We start from the raw sequence: 22,303 nt of genomic DNA on the forward strand, positions 1-22,303 counted from the left end.
CAGAGCCTGGGGGCTACAAAGGCGCTTGGCTGGGCTGAGGGCAGTATGATGCATGCAGGGAGGCCAAGGTGGCCTGTGGGCCCCTCCCTTGGACGCCTCCTGGGCACTCCCCTCTACCCGGCTGAGCCAGCACCCACGCACTGTGACCACAAATGACAGTGATCTGGGCTGGTGACTCGAACTATCAACTATTCTAAAAAAGAACACTGGCTTTTTAAGAAAGTTTCCTCCAAGGTGAGAATTTTAAAGACAAACAGAACCATCTTCCCCTTCAGCAGCAACAAGAGCTGGGACCTCAGTGAGAAGGCTGCGCCAGTGCTCCCGCCGGCCCCACCTCCCCCAGGAAGCTGGCTGCAGCTGACAGGGGAGGAGCGCCAGGTGAGCTGGGAGCAGGCCAGCTGCAGCAGGTGTGTGTAGGAAGGGCCCCCACAGACTGTGGACTGAGAAGAGGCCCCAAGGCTGAACACCTTGGGTGTGGAAAGCTCATAACGCACTGCAAGCACGTCAGCACTGGGTCAGCTCTGTAGAGCCAGCAGTCCAGGTTTAAGGAACTTTTATAACACGAGTCTTTAAACAGGAAGCTTTGAAAGATGATGTAACTGTACAGGTTGTCAGATGGAAAAGCTCGAATCCGAAGAAGAGAACATTTGGGAGTGGCGAGAGCTAACACCCCCGAGTGGGGCCCCCATGCTGAGCGCATGCAGGTGTGCTGGCCTGGCCTCCCCAACAGTGACCTGTGACCCCCCAGAACAGGGCAGGGTTGGCCTTCTCCCAGGGACTGCCATGGCTCCCCCCCAGAGGCCAGTGCCCATGAAGAACATGCTGAGGCTAAGCACGTGGAGGATGGGTCCCTTGGCCAGCCCGGGTGATCCAGCCCCCTGCTCTCCACCAGACACACATCCAGACATCCTAAGGTGACCAAGATGCCTGCCTGAGAAAGCCTACATTCTGTGGATCATCTCGGGGCTCCCCCCACCCTCTTTAGACAAGGGATGTGCACAGAGCCATCCCAGAGTTCCAGACCAGCTCCCTTGACCATGACCATGCTGCCAACACCACTTGTCCCCAAGGGAGGGTTCCTAAAGAGCAGGCCCCCTGACTCACTGGCTCCTCAGAGGACTAGCCCTAGCCCAAGGCTGGGGTGGGGGGGAAGTGCACCATGTCCAGCCAGAAGCAACATGGGACAGATGGGAAGCAGAGTGGAGGTGATAAACTGAGCCCTCAGCCCGAGCTCCGTGTACAACTGCTCGGCCCACCAGGACCACAGGGATCAGACTCATGGATGGCATGAGAGCTGCACAGATATTAACACACGTGCAGAGCACATTAATACCAGGCCATGCACATGGCGGAAGTCACATGCAGGACCCGCCCCATCTCTGGGAGTGCCCAGGTGCTTCCAGGCTGCACCTGGCTGTCCTGTGGTGGCGCCCTACGGTGGAGCCCCAGTGGGGTTAAGGGACACCAGGGCATGTGGACTAGAAGCGAGTGGGTTGGGGCATCAAGGGGGACCCCACCTGAGGGGCTGCGGCTGAGCCCAGTTGCAGGACAGACCATGTGTGGATCCCGGGCTCTGACCCCATGCAAGGCGCTACCGGACTCAGTGCTCACACTGTCTGCTGTCTCATCTTTAAACCCCCACAAAAACCTTCACTGTGATGCTCCTCCCGACTCCTACCTGCCACCATCTTTCTGATTTCAGCTGTGCATCCCATTGAGAGGCGTTTGGAGAAAGGCAGAATAGGAAACCATCAAAGTTCTTTCAGAAAAGAAAAAGTCAAAGAATCAAACAAGATTAGGTAACAGATTGTGAGGACCAGGACCAGTAAACAGACTGAAACCAAAGACAGCAACATGCAGAACTCCACGGCATCCGAGCTCCAGGAAACCCAGGACCCTCAGCTCTGCCTTCCTGGCCTCTGCGTGCAGAGGCTCGGCTGGCTTCCCGGGCCTGGTGCTCTGGGACGGCTATCCCGAGGCTGCAGGGCCTTCTGGGAAGCAGCTTGTGGGGCAGCAAGGCATGAGCATCCCATGAACCCACCTGAGTGCTGTACCATGATCCCCACATACAGACCCAGACTCTCAGAGCACACAGTGAAACACCCGGGGGCCGCTCTGTGGACACCGCTAGCAAATAGGGTGACCCCACGGGGGCTCAGCATGGGGACCAAAGAAACCAGAAGAGTGATCACTTGCTGGGAGAGCTGCCACCACCTCCTTTAGTGCAGGGCAGTGCCTGACCAGTTGGGGCTGTGAGGAGGGGGGCATCAAAAGCAGAGAGCCGGAAGCACCCCAAAATGGGCATGAAGGTCTGGAGGAGGATGCAGAGCAAGTTTTGTTCGCTGGAGAGAAAAGATTAAATGAGCTTTCGCTTTGGGACAGTTGCTAGGTCTTCACTGCAGGTGGGTACAAAGGTCCCCACCCGGCCCCAGCTAAGACGGGGCGGGAGCTGCTGCCACGGTGGCAGGGAAGTGCTAAGACAGCAGTGAGCCACCGGCCCCCCCACCCTCGCCAATGCCCCCACACCTGGCCAACTTATTGGAAATATTAACGTGTCTATTTTGAAATGAGATACAAATGGGAATAGAAAGTCACGTGACAGTGACAGGTTTGTTTTTAAAGGGGGAGAAAAGAAGCTAAAAACATTCCTAGGGAAGTGAAAAGGGAGGAGAGAAGGCTGTTAGTTGGCAGGGGAGCTATTTAAGATCCTTCCTCAGCAGGAAACTGGCAAGACAACGGGCCCGTGTCTCCTTCTGGGCCACATTCCGCTTCCAGAAGGAAGCGGCAGTATCTCCAAGCCTTGGGAGGATGCAGGGAGAAAGCAAAGGCCTTACCCTCCAGCTTGCTGCCAGCGTGCTCCCCGCCCTGTCCCTCCTCGGTCCTCTGCTCTCGAGGCTCTGCCTGCGGCGCTGCCCCCGGGCCTGGCTTCTCCTCCAGGAGGGGAGCCTTCCCACCTGCACACAAGGCAGAGACTCAGGAGGCTTGCAGGAAAACTCAGAAGGTGGAGGGGGGACAAGAGGAGGAGGCCGATATTTCCTAAAATCACCCTCCACGTTGGCCCTCCCTCCCTGGTACTGTATATTCAACCTGATGAGTACCAGGGAGGTAATAAAAAAATAATATTTAACATCTCACAGTCTGGTGGCAGGGAGCCAGTGTCAACTACATTCGTCAATTAGCATGCGGGGACCACCATCAGTAGCTCTGAGATGGCACTTAACAAGGAGCTACCCGTCAGGCCCGCGCCGTGCCCCGTGTGCGCCGACACGCAGGAGCAGCCCAGCACCTGGCACTTACGGGTCTGGCGAACAAGTGTGTGACAAATGTCAGAGGAGCTGCCAAGCCCCGACAGCTGCATCAGCGCTGCTACAAACACAAGCTCTCTTGCGAGAAGAGAGGCAGCGCGGCAGAAGGAAGGGTGGTCAGCATCTCCCGCCCCGTCCCCAGCCTCTCCCAGGCCCCACCAGGATGGAGCCTACACCCACCAGGCTCTTTCTTCTCCTCCGGCTTGCCCATGGCCCCCACGGCATGGCCAGGCAGCAAGGCACCATCTGCTCTGGCCCCTGCGCCTGCCACTGGGACGTCCTGCCCCTCGGGGAGCACTGCCTGGGGCCCTTGATGCACGCCCCTGTCGCCCAGCCCCAGGTCCTCCTTCACAGGCTCAATGGCTGGCTGACCATTTTCTTCTGGAACCTTCTGAGAATCTTTGGGAAGACTGCCCGCTGCCTCCAAAGCCTGGTCCTGTCTGGGTCTCTCTCGTCCTGAATCCAGCAGGGGTGGTACCATTTGACCCTTGCCCCCCAGGGCCCTTTCATCCATGTGTTTGGATGGCCGCTCCTTCTCCAGTCCTTCTTGGTCTTGACCTTCATCCACTACCACCTCGTCATGAGGCACAGGGGGTTCGTGACGGTGGGCCTCGCCCAGAGGTACCGCAACTCCTGGAAGGAGACGGACAATGCTGGGGAGCTGGGGTGGGGGGTGACTCAGCCTTCCCTCCCAGGGCAGCTTTCCCTCTTCAGGTCTGTGAACCAACCAACCACGTGACTGATGTCCAGCTGAGGTCCCGCCCCCGTGAACACCGCCCCCCACACCCCCACCCAGGCAGTCGCAGCACCTTGACCGGGGCGATCCAGCTGTGCTGCCTCCTGCTTCTCCTTGGCGTCTTCCCTTGGGGGCACATTCACGGGGCCCTTAATCTGGGCTTGCTCCATCTCATCTTTCTCATTTGGCAGCTTCGGCTTATCTCGGCCGTCCTCAGCCACGTCCACAATTGGATTCTGGCCTGTAAGCACGGCACAGATAATTGAGCGGTGTTTCCACATGGCTACACCGCCAATCAGCACGGCAACTGGGCGGTTTTCCCTGGATTGTAATCACATTTCCCAGGCGAATGGCAGAGCCTAAGCAGTTATATTTTTTTTCCTGTTCAATCATTAGCAGCTAAGTAGCACAGAAAACTGTCATTTTTCATGTGTATTCATAACAAAAATATGTCAAAATGCAATTTATACCTAACTGGGTGCAGAAGAGCGACACCCTGCATAAAGCGGCCATCACCACCAGGTGGCAGCACGAGCCTGCCATTGGAGGCCTGGGAACTCTAAGCGCCCAGCATCATCCCTCCCCGGGACAGTCACCCTCCCTGAGCCCAACCAGCCCTTGCTGCAGGCCAAGGGGAAAGGGGAGGAGAAAAATGCTTAAGGAAAACGCCTATGGGAGGTTGATTTGCAATTCTGTCAACTTCTAGCTGCAGAAGTGAAAATTCCTATCCAAAGGAAGGTGAAAAAGAGGCACAGCCCACAAAGCTGGCCTCATGCACACGCCTGTATCCCATGGGCCTCCTCATCCTCCCAGAAGCCCAACAGTTCAGTCACGGCGGGCCCTCGGGGAGAGGGCCACGAGGGTGGCCCAAATGGAGCCCCTTAGGAAACTCTCTCCATGAACAAAACCACTCTCTACCTATTAGGCAAAAGTGGCAGAAACTAAAAAACTATCTGGGGGGGAAAAAAAGATTTAAAAAGTCATTTCATCCCAGAGGCCCGAAGCAACCGCTTTCCGCCTTCAGGGCACAAGCTGCCTGCAAGAGGGGAGGCAGAATGCCCCGCAGTCGTGGGACCCCAAAGCGGCTCTGGGGGGATTCACGACAATCCTGTTCAGGCGGGCTTGCTCCCTCCCCCAGAGGAGGAGGAGGGACCTGGGCTGACCTGCCATGCTCGCCGGGGGCACCTGCAGCAGCTGAGGCTTAGTGCCCAAAGCAAAGTAGAGGGGGGACGGCGCTGGGCAGGAGCGGGACGCAGGGCTCCACAATTCAATCAAGCGACTGATTCGCGTGAGTGTGTGGTGTCTGCTCCACACCATGGTAACACCCCTGTCCCCAGCCCCCAGAGGCCCCTGGGGGTCAAAATCAAGAGGTGCTGTCCAGTGGAAGACCGTTAAGACGGGGCCAGGAAGGGAAGGAAAACCACAACAAAACAAAGCATATCTCCATCATGTTGTAGGACCAACTCAAAATCTATCCATCACCAGGCAAAGGAATGACCGGGGGCTCGGGTGAGCAAGGGGCATGAGTCCACAACGTGGCCACCCTGCCCACAGCAGCCGGGCCTGGGGCACTTCGCAGCTGTCCTCGGCAATGGACACAGTGCTTTCTAAAACAAACCAGAGCTCCTCGTGGGGACAGTTTGCCAGCAATGCCTCTGGGCCACAGTAAAACTAACACCAAACTTCCTAATTAGCAACTGAAGAACAGCCTGCATTCACCCAGGGTGGTCACCCCAGGGAAGGATGAAGGCCAAGCAGGGGCTTGGCCTGTTTCACCTTCCAGACGTAGCAGTGAATCAGAGGGAGTGGCCAGCAGAGGGCGCCCTGGCCTGGCGGGGCCTCCTCTCAGCCTCAACTTTGTGGCCTCCACTCCCCAAAGTGGGCACCACGCAGGGAAACTCCATGTCTGCCTCAGTACTGCTGGGCAGGGAGCTTTCTAACCTGCCTGGCCCCATCCACACTCAGACCCTCCTGATGGTGCTTCTACCAGGAGCTCCGGGAAGACTGTTAGCCAATAGTCACACGTCTAGTGTGGACACCAGGTGGTTCTGTGACTGGCTCAGAGAGACACAGGACCCAAGTTGAGTTCAGCCACTCAGTCGCACGCAACTCTTTGTGACCCCATGGACTGCTGGACAGTAGGCCTCCCTGTTCATCACCAACTCCCAGAGTTTACTCAAACTCGTGACCATCAAGTCGGTGACACCATCCAACCATCCCGTCCTCTGTCATCCCTTCTCCTCCTGCCTTCAATCTTTCCCAGCAACAGGGTCTTTTCAAATGAGTCGGTTCTTTGCATCAGGTGGCCAAAGTATTGGAGTTTCAGCTTCAGCATCAGTCCTTCCAATGAATATTCAGGACTGATTTCCTTTAGGATGGACTGGTTGGATCTCTTTGCAGCCCAAGAGACTCTCAAGAGTCTTCTCCAACACCAGAGTTCAAAAGCATCAATTCTTCAGTGCTCAGACAGACAACCACAGATCTGAAACCTGGGAACGTGCGGCCGTTTTTGGGTGTGACATCCAGAACAGGCCTGTCCACGGCAACGAGAATCTGCCTTCGAGACTACTTCCACCTCGGAAGACAGGGTCAGGGCCAGGGGCTCCTCTTCCTTGACTCTCCCCTGCAGGACCCCATTCTGAGTCTGGAGGCATCTCTCTGTATCCTGTGATCAGTGAAGATGGAAGCAGTCCTCTGACTGCCAAGCACAAAAGTAAAGTGTCTCTTAAAATCACACCAGAGTTCCACAAATGCAATCCCTGTTGACTGGAAGTAAACCCCAAATTCAGGAGATGCAAGGGACCCCAGGGCCATGCAGAGAGCCGGAGCAGCCACCAACAGTCCTTTAAAAAGGCCCGGTGCTGCTTCTAAGTACCTTTCCTGACAACCTCCAAAGTGCCTGCCTCACTGCTGCCGTGAGGAAGTCTACTTGGGAACCCCTGCTCTTCTTGACTTAGGCAGCAAGGGAAACCCTGTCTAGCACGCTCTATTGGATGTGCAGGAATCCCAATGGGTCCCTAGACCCAAAGCCCCAGATGGGTGGCTGGGGGGGCCCCGTCTGGCTCACTCGTCACACTCTCCTGCAGATGGGTACGTCTGCCCACACGCAGCAGGTAAAGGGGTCATGGGCCAGTCCCTCGGGGCTGGACATGGCAGGCAGCGCCCCTCCCTCCCGAGGAGTCCTTCCAGATTCGGCTGCAGCTGGCATGGTCATCTTAGCACCGATGAGATGAGCTCACAGCCGCATCTGACACACAGGCAGAAAAACTGAGAAGTCACGCGGCACAATGGTGTTAACTGCTCCTTCTCAGCGGGGCACAGGGAAAGCTGCGGCGGGGACCAAGGAGGGAGGCAGCCCTGCAGCCGGGCCTCCCCATGGGCACGCTGGCATCGGTCGCAGGCGGTCGGACGCTTTCCTGCCCGCATGCACCAGCGCCCGGCACAGCAGCACAAGGGACGCATCCTCAGAAGAGAAATTTAGGAAGGAGATGGGGGAGGGCAAGCTCCCACTCAGGCCTGTGACCACCCTCTGCCAGCTGTGTCCCCGCACCAACATGCTGCTGCCCACAGGCCCCGTCCCGGCCCTTCCCATTCTTTCCCACCCAGCGGAAGCAGGGCCAGGTCCCTGCTGGGGGACGGACAAGCTGTACGAGGTGTGTGGCCAAGGCGGCTCCTGACACCGAGAGAAGCCGTGGGCTGGGAGGGAAAGGAAGAAACGGGATGAGGCCACAGTCAGAGGAGGAGCTGAAGAGCATGACAGACTCCAAACCCACTCACCAGACCCGCGAGGGAGCTGCCAGCCTCACGGTTAAGTGGTCTCCTAGCCTTTCCGGAAGGCCTGCCCACCTCTTCTGTCCACACCAGGCGTGTCACAGGCCCCGTGCTTGCCGGGAGCGCCAGGCTGGGGGTGGCCAGGCCCATGTGTCCCCAGGAGGGCAGGACTCCCCCAGTCCGAAGCCCAGCTCGGGCTCTGGGGAGTTAGTACTGTTCTGGCCTCTTCAACATCAAAGAGACCAATAAACCTGCCTCACACGCTGATGGGCGGACGGCTGCGGGGCACGCGGCCCAGGCCCCACGGGCCCAGCTCCGCTTCAACGAGGCAACCCATCAATGACGGGGAGGCCGGGGGCGAGAAACACGGAGACTTGAGTTAAACAAACGGCATGTGGTTCCGAGAGGGGCCGTGTGTTTGTTACAGACTCGTGGAAGAAATGGAAACCAGATGTGGCCGCGGCGGCTCCAGGTGAGCCCGGGACCCGCCTCCACGACAGGATGCAGCTGCTCGCGCCGGCAGCGGGCTGGAGGCCGCCCAGCACCGTGGGGACAGGCAGCCCAGTGCCGGCTGCGTCAGCTGATGCCGAGAAGCCCACTACCGGGCGGGCCGGCAGCCAGCTGAGACGGGAAACCAGTGTCCGAGTCGCATTTTGCTGGGGGTGTCCCCAAAGCACTGGGGCCAGGACCCCCGGGGGTGAGGGACCCAGTGGGGCTGCTAACAAGGGTGGAGGGGCGCCATCTCCCTCCCTCCTCCAGGAAGCTTCTTTCCGTCCAAGTTACTGAATCCGTGCAACCACTGTGGCGATGCCCAAGCTGTTTCTGACCACTCCAATTAATACTTCTGCTGAGTACCGTTATCCCCAGGGGTCCTCCCTGCTGGGGACTCCCAAAGGGGGCGTCTTCTCGCTGGCCCTCACCATCCGAGGAGGGCAGAAGAGAGCATGCCCCATTACTCTGGGCTCAGGGCTCCCCCAAAAGAGCCCCAGGAGAGACTGTTCTCCTGCAGGAAGTTGGTGTGGGGCGCTGTAACTGCAGGGGCTCTCTGAGCATAGACAGGTAAGTCTGGAACAGAGAGGGCAACACGTCCGAGAGGCCCGAGCCTCCAACCACAGGCGGCCCAGCCCCGCAAGCACCTCCCTGGACACACCTGCCTCCCTGGACAGCCCTTGGGAGCTTTCCTTCTGTCACTCACAGTAGGCGGGGAGACCAGTACTCCCACCTGGGCTTACTGGGCGTCACCACCCTCAGGGACCTGGAATCCACCAGCAGCCAGCACTGCCGCCCCCGTGGGGAAGGCCGGCAGACCGCAGGGAACAGAGCTGAGGGGCATCGCTGATTCGGTCCAGGAAAATCGGACTTACAATGTACATCCTTACAACAGGCAAACGTTGAGTGACACCTGCAAGCTCACTTACCTGCTGGTGCTCTGAATGGGGGTGGGGGAGGCGTTGAGACCTCTGCCCTGCTGTCCAGCCTGTCCCCGCACGCAGGCGGCACATGGAGGCGGCTGCATACAGCAGCCCCCAGGAGCCCCCCCGCCCCCTCCATCGCCCGGATAGGCCGGAGGCAGCTGGGCATGTGAGACAGCTGGAAAGTGAGGACTGCATCCCCATGACCCACGGTGAAGCCGAGAAGGCTGCGGGCCTGTGTGCATACCTGGGAGCCACGTACCTGGGAGCTGGGCCGCTTCTACCTTCACTGCGCCCTCGGCCTCTTCAAGCCTGCCACCCTCGGCCTCCTTTGCCAAGTCCATGGGGGTCTCCTGGCTCACGGACAGGGTGGTGTGCGTGCTGATCACTAGGATGCCCAGGCCGACCCAGAGCACCACCTGGATGAGACAAATACCCCGAGAGCTAAAGGAGTCACGCAGTCCCAGGGCCCCTGCCCTTCTTGTGCGTGGGGTACAGCCCGTAGAGGCCCCAACCACACTGACCACTGGTCACTAACTCATCAATGTGACAGCATCGTGGGCCACATCCGCAGGAGCCACTCCGGCAATGGGGCTGGGGGGCGGGGCAGGGCGTTGAGGGAGCCTGAAGGCAGCAGGGGGCATGAGTGTGACAGGAAGGGGCCTGCTGGCCAGAGAGACTCCGGCCCACCAGCCAGGCAGCCTGGAGAGCCTGGCAGCCATGTATGCCCACACTTACTGCTGCAGAGATTGGGCCCCTTGATGGTTTTCACCAGAAGAGCAAGAATCTCGAGGCCTCGACCCAACTTAAAGTGGGCTCTTGCTTATCCCACCCCCTCACCCAGAAGAGGGCCCAGGCCACTGGGTGCCCAGCTACCAATGAATAGTCCCAACATCACCCATCAGGCTGGACATGCCTGCCGCTGCAGGGCACAGATGGGACGGCTGTGAGGAGGCTCCTCGCCCCCTCTGGCGGTCTGTGCCCATCGGTGCTACCCAGCAAGCTGAGCTGGATGCGCTGCTGCTCACCAAGAGGCCCTGTCCCCACCCCGTCCCTCCTGTGATGGCCCCGAGGCTGATCGTAAGTGCTGCCCTCAGCGCCTCAGGACAGGAACCCCTCGTGCTGTGACACCGTCTGCCCTGGAGCCCCGGCACACGCGGGGCCCACCGACGCTCTCCGCGTGACTTCTGCTGTCATGGCAGTGGGCGCAGCTCGTTCTGCCCTTCCTGGCCTGGCCCACCTGGCTCTCCCTGGGGAGCAGTAACTCCTGCTTCCTCGGAGAAGAGCCACGAGGCAGCCTGCCCGAAGAGCCAGGGGACCCCACCACCCACCTCCACGCACTCTCAGAGCCAGAACTCAAATCTTTCCTGAAAGGCACGTTGACTCCTTAAAAAAATATCAGTTCAAAAGAACTGGCGAGACTTTCCCAGGCTCAACACAACTGCAGAAGAAAGATTTTTGACAGGAAGAAAGGCCCTGCGCTCCTGAAGGTGGATGCCAACCAACGTGGAGAACCTCAGAAAGTCTGTTTTCTCTACAGTCGCTCTGGAAACACTGAGCTGGTCTGGGGCTCACAGAGGCAAAATGCTGGCCATGCTCCAGGGTCCGCGATGCTTCAGAGAGGCCCGGTCAGTGCCGTGGACTCAAAGGGCCCCTCCGGTACTGACCACCAGCCGGCCTCAGTCAGGTGTGCATGAGGATGTTGTGGGGTTTGAGCCCCTGGTGTCTGAGCAGCACTGAAACACTGAGCATAGCATGGGGTCAGGGCTCCTGACTCCTGTCCCCCACTTCAGATAATTTTCTTGATAACATGTGGATGCTAGCTTCAGCTGTGAGTTCAAAGAGTAGCATGTTATACCCGCTCACCACAAAGGGAAGGTTCGAGAAGCAACAGCGGACACCACCAAAGTAGTTTTTTAAAAATAAAAAAGAAACTTTAAATCCCTTGCATCTTGTATTTCTCTAGCTGACGGCTGAGAAACAACAAAAAGAACTTCATGTCCCGCCTTGGACCCGTGGCACCGACAGGACGAGGGCACCGAGCGAGCACCCAGCTGAAGCACTCAGATGACCGGAGGGGCTCTGCCTGCGAGGCTGGCCAGAGCCGGAGGGGCGCTCTGGCACAGCCCCCAGGACAGAGCCAGGTGAGCCTGGGCTTCACCAACAGAAGCCCGTCCCCTCCAGGCCCTGATCTGGGCGGCTCCTAAAATGGTTTTGACACAGAGATGAAGACAGCTGGTTGGTCGTTTCTGTGATGGGTTATTTTTACGGGGACATCACTGAACATTCCACGGGAGACTGACAAGCCAAAGGCAACATTTCATCCATGGCTTTGAATGATTTATTTCAACCCTAGGCTTTCTGGCCTTAAAGAAACAAATCGCACACAAAATAAAAAACGTTAACTCCATCAATGCTGGGAGACAGCAAGCTTAAAAAGGCCAAGAGAGTGTCAACTTAAGTTCAACTTACCAAGAAGAGCCTGCACGGAGCCAGGAAGTGCTGCATGGCGCCACACACACACCTGTCTCTGCCTCCGGCCCAGACAACTCATGACCCCACCAGCAAAGTGTGTTTCCTGTCTCCACCTTGTCCATGAAGACACCCACCTGTGCTCCCCCACCCAGCAGCCGTCTCCACCCTACCCTTTGCTGGGAACCCCCTCATCCCGACACACCTGGCATTTGAGCTGCCCAGGGTTCTGTAGGGCACTCGCCAGCCGACCACTGTCTTAAGCATGAGCAGCCCGCTGGCCCCAGCAGAGCGGTTGTAACGATCCCAGCTCTCCACTCTAACCCTTTCTTTTAAAGAAACGCCGCAGGTCCATGAAAACCCCCCCAGGCAGGGAGCCAAACCACCCCAGCTTGAAGAGAGCAGAGGATTAATGCCAGGCCGGCATCAGTGAGGACGTGGGAGGGCCACGCCTGAGCTGAGGGAATCGAGGTCCATGGGCGGTGCTGCTGCAGGGACCAGATCGCAGTCCGCCAGCAGGCACGTGTTGGGAGGTGACAGTCTGCAGGAACACGGCCCCCATGGCAGATGCTCCAGGTGGGCTGGACTTTGTTTCGTCGCTAAGTCATATCTGCCTCTTTTGTGACCCTGTGTACTGTAGACTGCCAGGCTCCTCTGTCCATGGGATTTCCCAGGCAAGAATACTGAAGTGGTTGCCATTTCCTCCTTCAGGGGATCTTCCCCATTCAGGGATCAAACCTGGGTCTCCTGCATTGCAGGGGGATTCTTTACCTCTGAGCCACCAGTGAAGCCCTTTGGGCCCAACTTTGCAAAGGGCATAGGTGTTGCCCAAGCCCCTGGGGCAGCCATGACAAGTATGCGCTGACCACAGACCCCCAGCCCCACCGAAGGCCTGAGGCATCCGGGAGGCCCCAAGGTCACAAGAGGCCAGAACTCGCGGGTCGCCGCTCTGCCATAAAGTGTGGAAGGCTGAGGGCCACACGTATGTGAACAGGGATGACCACCCATCTCCCAAAAGTTCTGCAAGAAAGAGATGCTGCTCCCAGAAGACGGGTCCACAGCCGAGGTCTGCACCACGCCAACCAGCCGTGATGGAATGACATAGTGGAAGCCAGCAGGGGTACCGGGCTGCCACGGCCTCAGGACAGGGACAGGAGGGGCTCGTGCCTGCAAAACCCATCTTTCAGGTACAACTTCTGCAAGTCCAAGAGCTGCTTCCAAATGGGACAAGACTGGTGAGCGAACCCGGTGCACTAGACATCTGATCACGCAGCCCTGACTTCGGTTCTTCTTAACCAGTTACAGAGCCGCCAGGAGGAGAAATGCAAATACATCCTGACGTCTCAGCCGCGGTATTTATGACAAAACCACGGACTTGGCCTGGGGACCATGGGCGACACCCAAGGGCCCCCAGTCTGCTGGGATCCCCAACTCAGAACAAGAGAGAGGCACCGACCCAGAGTGAAGGTGTCCCCCTTCACTGCTCACACCTGAGACTGAGTATGTACAAGTTCAAACGCAGCTCACACCTCGAGGCAGGGGCTCCGGAGTCTACCGCGTGCGCCCCGTTCCAGGTCTTCAGTGCAGTGTGATCAGGGCATGGCAGGCACCCCAGCCCTGAGGCGGAGGCGTCACATTCTGGGTGAGGTCCCAGTGGGCATTTACATCCCTGTCTCAGGAGCACAGTGACGCCTCCGGACCCTCCCGTGGAGGCTGGTGCAGCTCTGGCTCAGGGCTCCACTGCCTCCCAGCAGCCACCCTGCTCCCCCCGCTGCTCCCCCCGCTGGCTCCCGGCCACAGTGTCAATTCCGCGTGGCAAACCCACCCCTCTAACTCAGCCCCACTGAAGAGCTTCTCCAAGTTCTTGAATTTTCAACATGAAGGATGAACTGGTGATGACAGGTAAGGTTTCTTTTCACCTAGCTGAGGACCCATAGTGTTTCCACGGCCACTGCTTATGCTTCTGAGGATGTTTCTCAGAACACTCTTTGGTGCCTTTCTCCAGCACAGCTACGATGGGCCCATAACCTGCGCCCCCCCACCTTCCCTGCCTCTTCTGGAGAGCCAGGGCCAGGAACAAGCACCTCAGTGCCGGCAACACTCAGGCAAGTGGGGCAAGTGGACTCGGGCTGACACCAGGTCTGTGCCATCCAGGAAAGCAGCAGCCAGGCTCCCGGGAGAGCAGGGATGCACCCCAAGCGGGTGCCCTCCAGGCCTGAGGTCTGTGCACCAGACTCCAGTTACATTTCTGAGTGTGCCCCTTGCAAAGCTCATTTTTCTCAAAACAGAAGTAAAAGAGCAACACATACAAACAGTATGCCCCAGTCAGATGGTCCACCCCAGGATGGACCCACAATGCACTTCACCAGAACACCAAGTCCAGTGGGGAAACCTACCATCTTCTCTGCACATGGTCAGAAAGCAGTTAATATGATGCAATGTGCTTTCCAGTTTTAACAATCCATATTAAAACAGGCACAGAGAGATGCCGCTTTAACGTGATTCTAAGTGTGTTCACATCTACAGAAACATGGGGGCGTTTGAATGCGCATGTTCATTTCTGTACATGAAGCCAAAGCCAGCATTACATGTGACGATTCAACACTACAAGCTGTCCCAGCTCAGCTGGGAAGACAATGAGCTGGCCCCTCACCCCCCAGTGCCACGGAGAGAGGCAAAAGACGACATAGACGAGAAACAACCAGAAAGGGGAGGTGAAATTACCAAGAGAGGCCGTAAGGTCAGTGGGTAAAACATCAATAAATGAGAATCTACAGCCTCCCTATGTGCAAACAGTTGGAAAAGCCAGAGGAAAGGGAGGTCCCAGTACCCCTGGCACACGTAGCAGACAGAAGCTGGTCCAGCAGATGGAGACGGGGAAGGTGGGCTGAGAGCAGCCGTGACAACTGAACGCCACACCCCATTATCACACTGGGAGGCTCACAAATACACTCCGCAGAATAGCCGGAGTATCAAGGGAATGATTCTTCCTAAATTTATCTACAGCTTCAATGAATTCCAAGTAGACCAAAACCAAAAAGGTGGACTTGTTTTTGTTAAGAGTCAGATCAGCTGATTGGAACATTCACATAGAAAGTAAACAGGGAGTTCCCTGGTGGCCTAGTAGTTAGGATTCTGGGTTTTCACTGCCATGACCTGAGTTCAATTTCTGGTTAGGAAACTGAGATCCCGCAAGCCATGTGGCGCAGCCAAAAAAAAAGAAAGTCATCAAGAACAACCAGAAACATCATTAATGAAAGAAGAGAGATTAGATTTAAAACATTTTCAGAGCCACACGACAAGGCAAGGGAGTACCATCGCAAGGCTGGGTAATTACAACAGTACGGATGGCTACATCACTGGACAGAACAGGCAGGAAACTAAAATACAAGTCCCAAACAAGCCCAAATACATACAGGAGTTTAATACACAGAAGCAGTAGCATTTCATACCAGTGACGGACTCACAGCGTTCGGACAACTAGGCAGTCATCTAGAAAAAACTGAGGCTGCCTACTTTGCTTCTTACACCAAAAGAGAATACAGATGAGGCAAAGATTAAATGGGGGACTTCCCTGGTGGTCCAGGGGTAACGACTCTACCCTTCCACTACAGGGGGCACAGGTTCAATCCCTGGTCTGGCAACTAAGATCCCACGTGCCATGTGGCACAGAAAAAAAAAAAAAGTAAAAGATTTAAATGGAAAAATGAAGTTCTGGAATTACTACAGGAACTGATGAAAAAATTCCTTAAAATAACACCGGCATAGGAGGGTCATTTTAATAATGACTTTTTTCTCTCCTAATAAGAGTCTGATAGACTAAAACACTGGGACTTCACAAACTGGGGAAAACATTTGCCATTTGGCAGGTAATGAACTAACTGCCTCATATTATAAGGAGTTCCTAAAAGTCACTAAAATCTTCAATTGAAGGCATGGGTGAACCGCTTCGGCGGCTGAGACTTGAGGAGGGAGAATCCAGAGAACAGAGACGAGCACCACCCACCAGGGCAGGCTTTTCCTGGCCAGCAGTGCTGGGCACCAGGACAGCAGAGCAGGAGCCTGGAGCCGGCAAACACACGGGGCAAGCCCCAGGCTCCCCACAGCCAGAACTGGATCCTGTAGAAGAGGAACCCTCCAGGAGGCACCCACGTTCTGTGAGCAGCTCTCCCCGAGGCACGTGCCAGCCACCAGCTGCGCCGAGTCGTGCAGAGATCAGCTGCCAAGAGGATGAAAGCTAAGCAGAGAATTTAGCAACCTGCGGGTGATCGAGCTGAGACTCAGGAAGGGCTACACCCTAGGAGTCAGGGCAAACCTGACATAGATTGCTCCCAAGTGGACACAGGCCTCCTGCCCGTCCTCTGTCTGCTGGACACAGGACATCGTCATCCAGGGACGATTTCTCACACCCACCTCCATGAACTACCAAGCACACCAGGGGATGGGACCAGGCCCCAGAAAACCAAGAGGGTGCAAAGGACCAAAATAAACAAACATCAACTATCCGAAAAACAGAAATCATGTCTTGTAATGTTTAAAATACACGTAAAATTAAAACACATAAAAACAATAGCACTGAAGGCCAAAGACAAAGATAAATGGAGTTAAAATATTGTTGGATGGTTACTTCATCTGGGAATTAGTAAAAGAAAAACAACTAATTTATGGTCAACTCTAATAAACCAAGGATTCATATTAAACTGCCTCGTATAACCACTAGCAGAACAGAAATGTACAACACCAGCTAAGAGAATAGAGAACAAATACTTTAAAATGCTTGATTTATCCAAAAGGCAGCGAGAAAGAAAGAAACAGAAAAAAGAACAGATGGGACAAATAAAAAACAGTGCGACGGAAGCTTTAATCCCCACCCCCCAAATTGGTATTAACTGTAAATAGTCTTAAACACTCCTATTAACAGATTGGATCAAGACAAAACAAAAGCAAACTATATGCTCTTACCCAAGACATAACCTTAAATATAAAGGTACAGAGACATCAAATGAGAAAGGATAACAGAAACGATATTGTGCAACTACAAACCCAGAACGAACCCGGATTAGCTACACTGTATCAGACAAGGCTGCTTTAAGGAGAAAAGCGTCTCCAAAGACAAAAAGGGACATTTCATCCAGAAAAGGGTCAGGTTAATAAGATACAACCATCTGAAAACTGTAAGCTCCTAGTAACATAGCTTCAGGACAAAAAGCAAAACTTGATAGAACTAAAAGATACACGAACCTTTAAGTGATTCAAATGGAAACCGTCACACCTTTCTCATAACTGACACACAAGGAGATTAAAACATCAGTAAGAATACACGAAAATCTAAAAAAATAACAGTTAGCAAACTCAACCCAACCACACATGGGATGCGCTCTGCACCAACAACTGCAGACGGCCAGACAGCTGAACATCCATCGGAGTCAACCACCTGCTGGACCCCAGCATACGTCTGAGGACTGAAGTTCTTCAGCTCGGTTCTCTAACCACACTGGAACTGTGTGAAATCAATCAAAAAGAGTACTAGGAAATCCCCCAAAGTTTGGAAATCTAGAGAGACCACTGGTGGAAATCAGATGGAGTCCCCAGAGGGCTGCAGACGGAGGGAGTTCCGATAAGGAAAGGTCTGAGACCTGCCTCAAGAGACACAGGGCAGTCAAGAGCAAGGCTGGTTACCTAATATGGAGGACCAGTGAAAAATAAAGACGTGGGGTCTTTGATCCAAAAATCAGGTAAACAGTACCATTAAAAGTACTAAGATGTTTTCCCTTTTTTCTGTGGTTTCTCTCCCAACTTATTACAGTGTTTTTTGTTTGTTACTTAATGCTGTTCTAGGAAAAATTAAAATTTTAGTGTTTAAATAAATAAGCCACTGGTGAAAGGAGAAATAAGGATGGAAATTAGGAAAAGCCGCAAAGTGAATGATGATGTCAATCTTCAATCGACAGTTTGATGCAACCCCAGTCAAACACCAACAGCTGAGAAGCCACTTCTAAAACTGAGTTGGGGGACTTCCCTGGCAGCCCAGTGGTTAAAGACTCCTGGCTTCCACTGCAGGGATCATGGGTTCAATCCCTGGTTGGGGAATTAAGATCCCACGTGTTTCATGGTGCAGCCAAAAAAAATTGAGTTGGAAATGCAAAGGACTAATAATAGGTAAAACCACCCTAAAGAAGAATAAAGCTGCCAGCATCAAGACTCATTACAAGCTTCAGCAATCAACACAGGCAGCTCTAGTGTGGGAGAGATGGACAGACCAGTGACGGGAGTTCCCACTCTCACACGTACACAGGGGACTGACCACAATGGTGCTGGGGCAAAAGGGTGCTGCTCAACTGGACAGCCACCCAGAACATGACCCCTGACCCCTGCCACACACCAGGCACTCCAGATGGGCATGGATCTAAATGTGAAAGAGAAAATAAAAAGCTTCTACAATATGACAGAGTACACTGTCTTCAGGACCTGGGGATAAGCAAAAATTTCTTAAATAGTACATCAAAAGCACACAGCAAGGGACTTCCCTGGTGATCCAGTGGCTAAGATTCTGTGCTATTACAGAAGGCCCAGGTTTGATCCCTGGTCAGGAAACAAGACCAGGTACAGTCAAATTAAAAAAAAAAATTTTTTTTTAAAGCACAAAGCAAAAGAAAAACTCAAAAAACTGAACTACACTCAAATTAAGAATATCTGCTGATCAGAAGAAAGTGAGAAGGCGGCCAAGAGTCACAGAAAACATTTGTAATATACATGTCTGAAAAAAGTCTTGTATCTCAAATCTTTAACAAACCTCCACAAATCAATAAGAAAAAGACAACTCATAGATAAAAAATGGGCAAGACTTGAAAGGCACAAAAGAAGAAACCCACACAGCTAACAAGAGCATGAAAAGATGTTCAATGTCATCAGTCACCTGAAAATCACAAATTAAAACCCAAATGAGGTACTGCTATATATCCAGAGGAAGGGGTAGAGACTGAAAAAGGGACCATAAATGTCAACGTAACTAAAATTCCAATATGGTGCCCAAGGACCACTTTGGAAAACTGGGTAAAGTCTGGAAAAATCTACCAAAACTGGACAGACATAACCCCGGGACCCAACAATTCCACACCTAAGAGAATTGCCAACCAAAGTGCACACGGGCTGCACCAGAAGAAAAAGGCGGAGCAGCCCACCCAGGACACTCAGCTCTGGGTGACCACAGACTCCTACGTGGAGAAGCATATGGCAGGGAGGATGGGCAGACCACCCCTGGCTGCCCAGCCAGTAACTTGGGAACTCAGGCGTGAAGCTAAGGAAGGAGGCCAGACACTCAACAATACTTCCTGTGAGGCTCCATTTTTACTAACTTGAAAGGCAGGCAAAATTATTCCAAAACATAAGAAGACAGGCAGTAATCTCTGTGGAGGAAAGACTAGGGCACCCCAGGGAAGCTTCGAGTGCTGGAATATTTTGTATCTGCCCTTGACGTGGTTCTGTGACTGTGTTCACTTAGCCACACCCTCTGGTGCCTCAGATGGAAAACAATCTGCCTGCAATCTGAGAGACCTGGGTTCGACCCCTGGGTTGGGAAGATCCCCTGGAAGAGGAAATAGCTACCCACTCCAGTATTCTTGCCTGGAGAGTTCCATGGACAGAGGAGCCTGGCGGGCTACAGTCCATGGGGTCCTGAAGAGTCAGACATGACTGAGCAACTAACACTCACATTTTTCATTTCACTTAGCCCACATATATCAAGCTGTATGTGAGGTTTATGTGCTTTGCCTTACGTATACTATGTTCCCAAAGAATTTACCAAAAGCTCAACAACTCCATAAAAGGTGAGCAAAAAGCACAGACAGTTCATGGAAAGAGAAATGCCCACCTTCACTCCAGGGAAGCCAAGACTTGCCATCACCCTCAGGCCAATGGAGAGGAGAGGCTGAGCTCAGCTGCGGAGCTACAGCGCCGACCTGCACATGGGTCCTTGAGGAGAAGCTCCTGCTCTCTGATACAGGGATCCCAGACCCAGGTAGCTTCCTACAGAACTTTCTCAAATGTATAGAAATGCTCGTGTACACACGTATTCACTGTGGCTTTGTCCATAATAGTGAAAGCCTGGAGAGGCAACACCAACAAGACAGTCCCCAAGGACTTTCCTGGTGGTCCAGCAGTTAAGACTCCACACTCCCAATGCAGGGAAGCCTGGCTTTGGTCCCTGGTCTCGGAACTGGATCGTGCACGCTGCAACTAAAGATCCCACATGTCAGATAACTAAGACCCGGGTCAGCCTAATAAATTAAAAAAAAAAAACCCACAGTCCCTAGCAAGACAGTTGCGGGTGACCTCAGCAGAGGATGGAGTCAGGGTCGTGGAACACAAGAGGCACACAGGGATAATCCAGTCACCAGACAGGCAGGGAAAAGCTGTTCAGTACTTAACACTCAGATAAGCCTGGCTCAGTTCGGCGGCCCTGGGGTGTACCTGGGGTGTAAGGCTGCTCACCGCGGCGTAGACCCACGTCTCCCAGACCTGTGGGACCATGATCCTTTTGTGTAAGGAATACAACTAGTTCAAGCAGCCATCAGAGAACATGCCCTCCTGCTCTGCCCGACCCAGCCCCGCCAGGAGTGGGGTGAGAACGCCACGCGCACCTGGGAGGAAAGTGAGTTCTTGTGGATCTTCTTGTAGATCAGCGTCGGGCAGATGAAGCAGATGAGGCTTCCCATGGTGGCGCCTGTGAGGCCCAGGATCGTCTCCACTGGCGAGAGAGCAACAGGGAGGGGTGAGCTTCCAGCGAGCAGGGTGAGGAGCTGTCTTCCCACGAGGACCCTTCTGCACGTGCTGCTGGACAGCAGCGAGGAGCAGGGCACAGCCTGCTGTGCTCACAAAGAGAGCAGGGCTGTCCACCCTGATACCGTGATGAAGGGCTGCGTGGGGCCAGGGCCTCAGGAGAGCCCTCCCTCTCTGAACCTCGGCTTCCCCACCAGCGAGGTGAGCTTAACAGCGCCGCCTGCCCCACACGGGGCCCACATCGCTGCTCGGGCTCCTTGTAGTGTCCGGGCACCCAGCGGGGGTCGCCGGGCCAGCTCATCTTACATCACCCCACCTTGTGCCCAGCGAGTGACCCAGCAGAGCCTGTCCTGGTTTGTGGGGAAGCCAGGAGTGTGGGGGCCTCGGGGTTGCTGCCTGGAGGGCATGTGGGGCCCACTGGATGTCTGAGGATAATAAGCTTTATCTGTGCTGGAGCAGGGCCCTGCCCTTTTCCCTCAGTGACGTGTCAACAAAATCAGGAGTCGGAAGTAAGGAAGGAACTGCTTGGTAACCGCTAACTTGCACATTAGGCCTGGACCCCACAGTGCAGCTCTACCCATGTGTTTGTGGTCCCATCAAGCGGCAGCGTTTTCTCCCTAGCCTTTCTCAGGGCGTCAAAGAAAAGAGCACCCGAGTCTCTGGACCTGTTTTTTTGACCAGAGAGGACGGTGGCAAGACTCTGAGTGTCTTGGTTGAACACCGAAGAGGCAGGGGCGCACAACAGCAGGACGGGTCGGGGAGGGCGAGGTAAGCCGGTGGGAGGCCGGTCACTGGAGCAGCCCCCCGCCTTACCGTTTGGGATCATCATTCCACCGACCATGGTTCCGAACACAACCGAGAGGGTGAGGGCTTTAAACCGCAGGGGCGGCATGTAGCCTCCAGCGGCAAAGGTCCCGTCTTTTTGCTATATGAAAGAAAATAAAAACAAGATTTAGAAATGACCGATTTCCTCTCTACTCTCCTGTAAGCACATCCCTAAAGGGCTCTGCCAACACCCCAGGCGGGTCGGCCTGTGAGGTGGTGGGTGAGCGCTCCCAGCACAGGCAGCTGTGCCTGAATGTGACCCTGCAACCAGAAGCTTGGAGCCCCAGAAGGCCCAGGCTGCTCCTCACAGCAGCTATGGGGGTAACTTCATTCTGAGAAACTTGGAACAAATCCTTCCGTCCTCCCTTTAGAGCAGTGCTGTGACAGAGATTTTTAAAAGCGCCGCATAGCACAGGAGGCAGAACACAGCCCCACTCACAGTAACATGCAGCAGTTTCAGGGTGTGGTGGGCCCCCCATGTGCACAGACATGCTCAGCTTTGCCATCCTTGCCTCCAGCAGGTGAGTCCAGGAAGAAGACAAGGGGAGAAGTCACAACATGCTACAGTCAAGCCCAAGAGACCATCTCCGGCTCAGCCTCTGCACCCAAAGGCACAGAGGCACCAGAAGCATCTCATCAGGCTGTGGTGGGAGGTAATGGGAGAGAAGCTTCTAGAACAGCACTGTGCACACAGAGGAGGGGCCGACCGTGATTACTGTTGCTGGGCTAGGAAAACACCACTCAAGTGAAGCTTCAACCCTTCTCGAGCTACAGTTTGGAGGCACCCAACATCCAGAATTGACTTGCAACGGTGGCTTTCTCAGAACAGTAGAGAGGGAGGGTGTTAGGTCTACACCTTCTGGCTCAGCATCCTGCAGAAATTTCCCAAGGAAACACTCTAAGAGAAGAAACAAGCAGCTACGTGCACCAAGGGGTCACAGGAGTTATCTGTGAAAGGTCAAGGGTGACCAGGAGACGTCAAGCAACGACTAGGAGGTGAGAGC

The 22,303-nt window shown here is 54.6% G+C and overlaps 1 protein-coding gene across 4 annotated transcripts in view; it reads right to left on the minus strand.

The window, feature by feature from the left end:
• SLC38A10 (solute carrier family 38 member 10) overlaps positions 1–22,303 on the minus strand; it is a 40,670-nt gene that overhangs the window by 2,961 nt on the left and 15,406 nt on the right. For 3 of the 4 annotated variants that reach the window (XM_025279686.2, XM_044938681.1, XM_025279685.2), the window contains exons 9-14: positions 21,288–21,399; positions 20,336–20,442; positions 9,472–9,643; positions 4,115–4,282; positions 3,486–3,938; positions 2,835–2,954 (exon numbers count right to left, since the gene is read on the minus strand). In XM_025279686.2, coding sequence (XP_025135471.1) covers positions 2,835–2,954; positions 3,486–3,938; positions 4,115–4,282; positions 9,472–9,643; positions 20,336–20,442; positions 21,288–21,399 — 1,132 coding nt within the window. The remainder of the gene's footprint in view (positions 1–2,834; positions 2,955–3,485; positions 3,939–4,114; positions 4,283–9,471; positions 9,644–20,335; positions 20,443–21,287; positions 21,400–22,303) is intronic. The other variant, XM_025279687.2, reaches the window with a different exon arrangement.

This window comes from Bubalus bubalis, chromosome 3 (genome assembly GCF_019923935.1).
Source record: "Bubalus bubalis isolate 160015118507 breed Murrah chromosome 3, NDDB_SH_1, whole genome shotgun sequence".
Classification (NCBI taxonomy): Eukaryota; Metazoa; Chordata; class Mammalia; order Artiodactyla; family Bovidae; genus Bubalus; species Bubalus bubalis.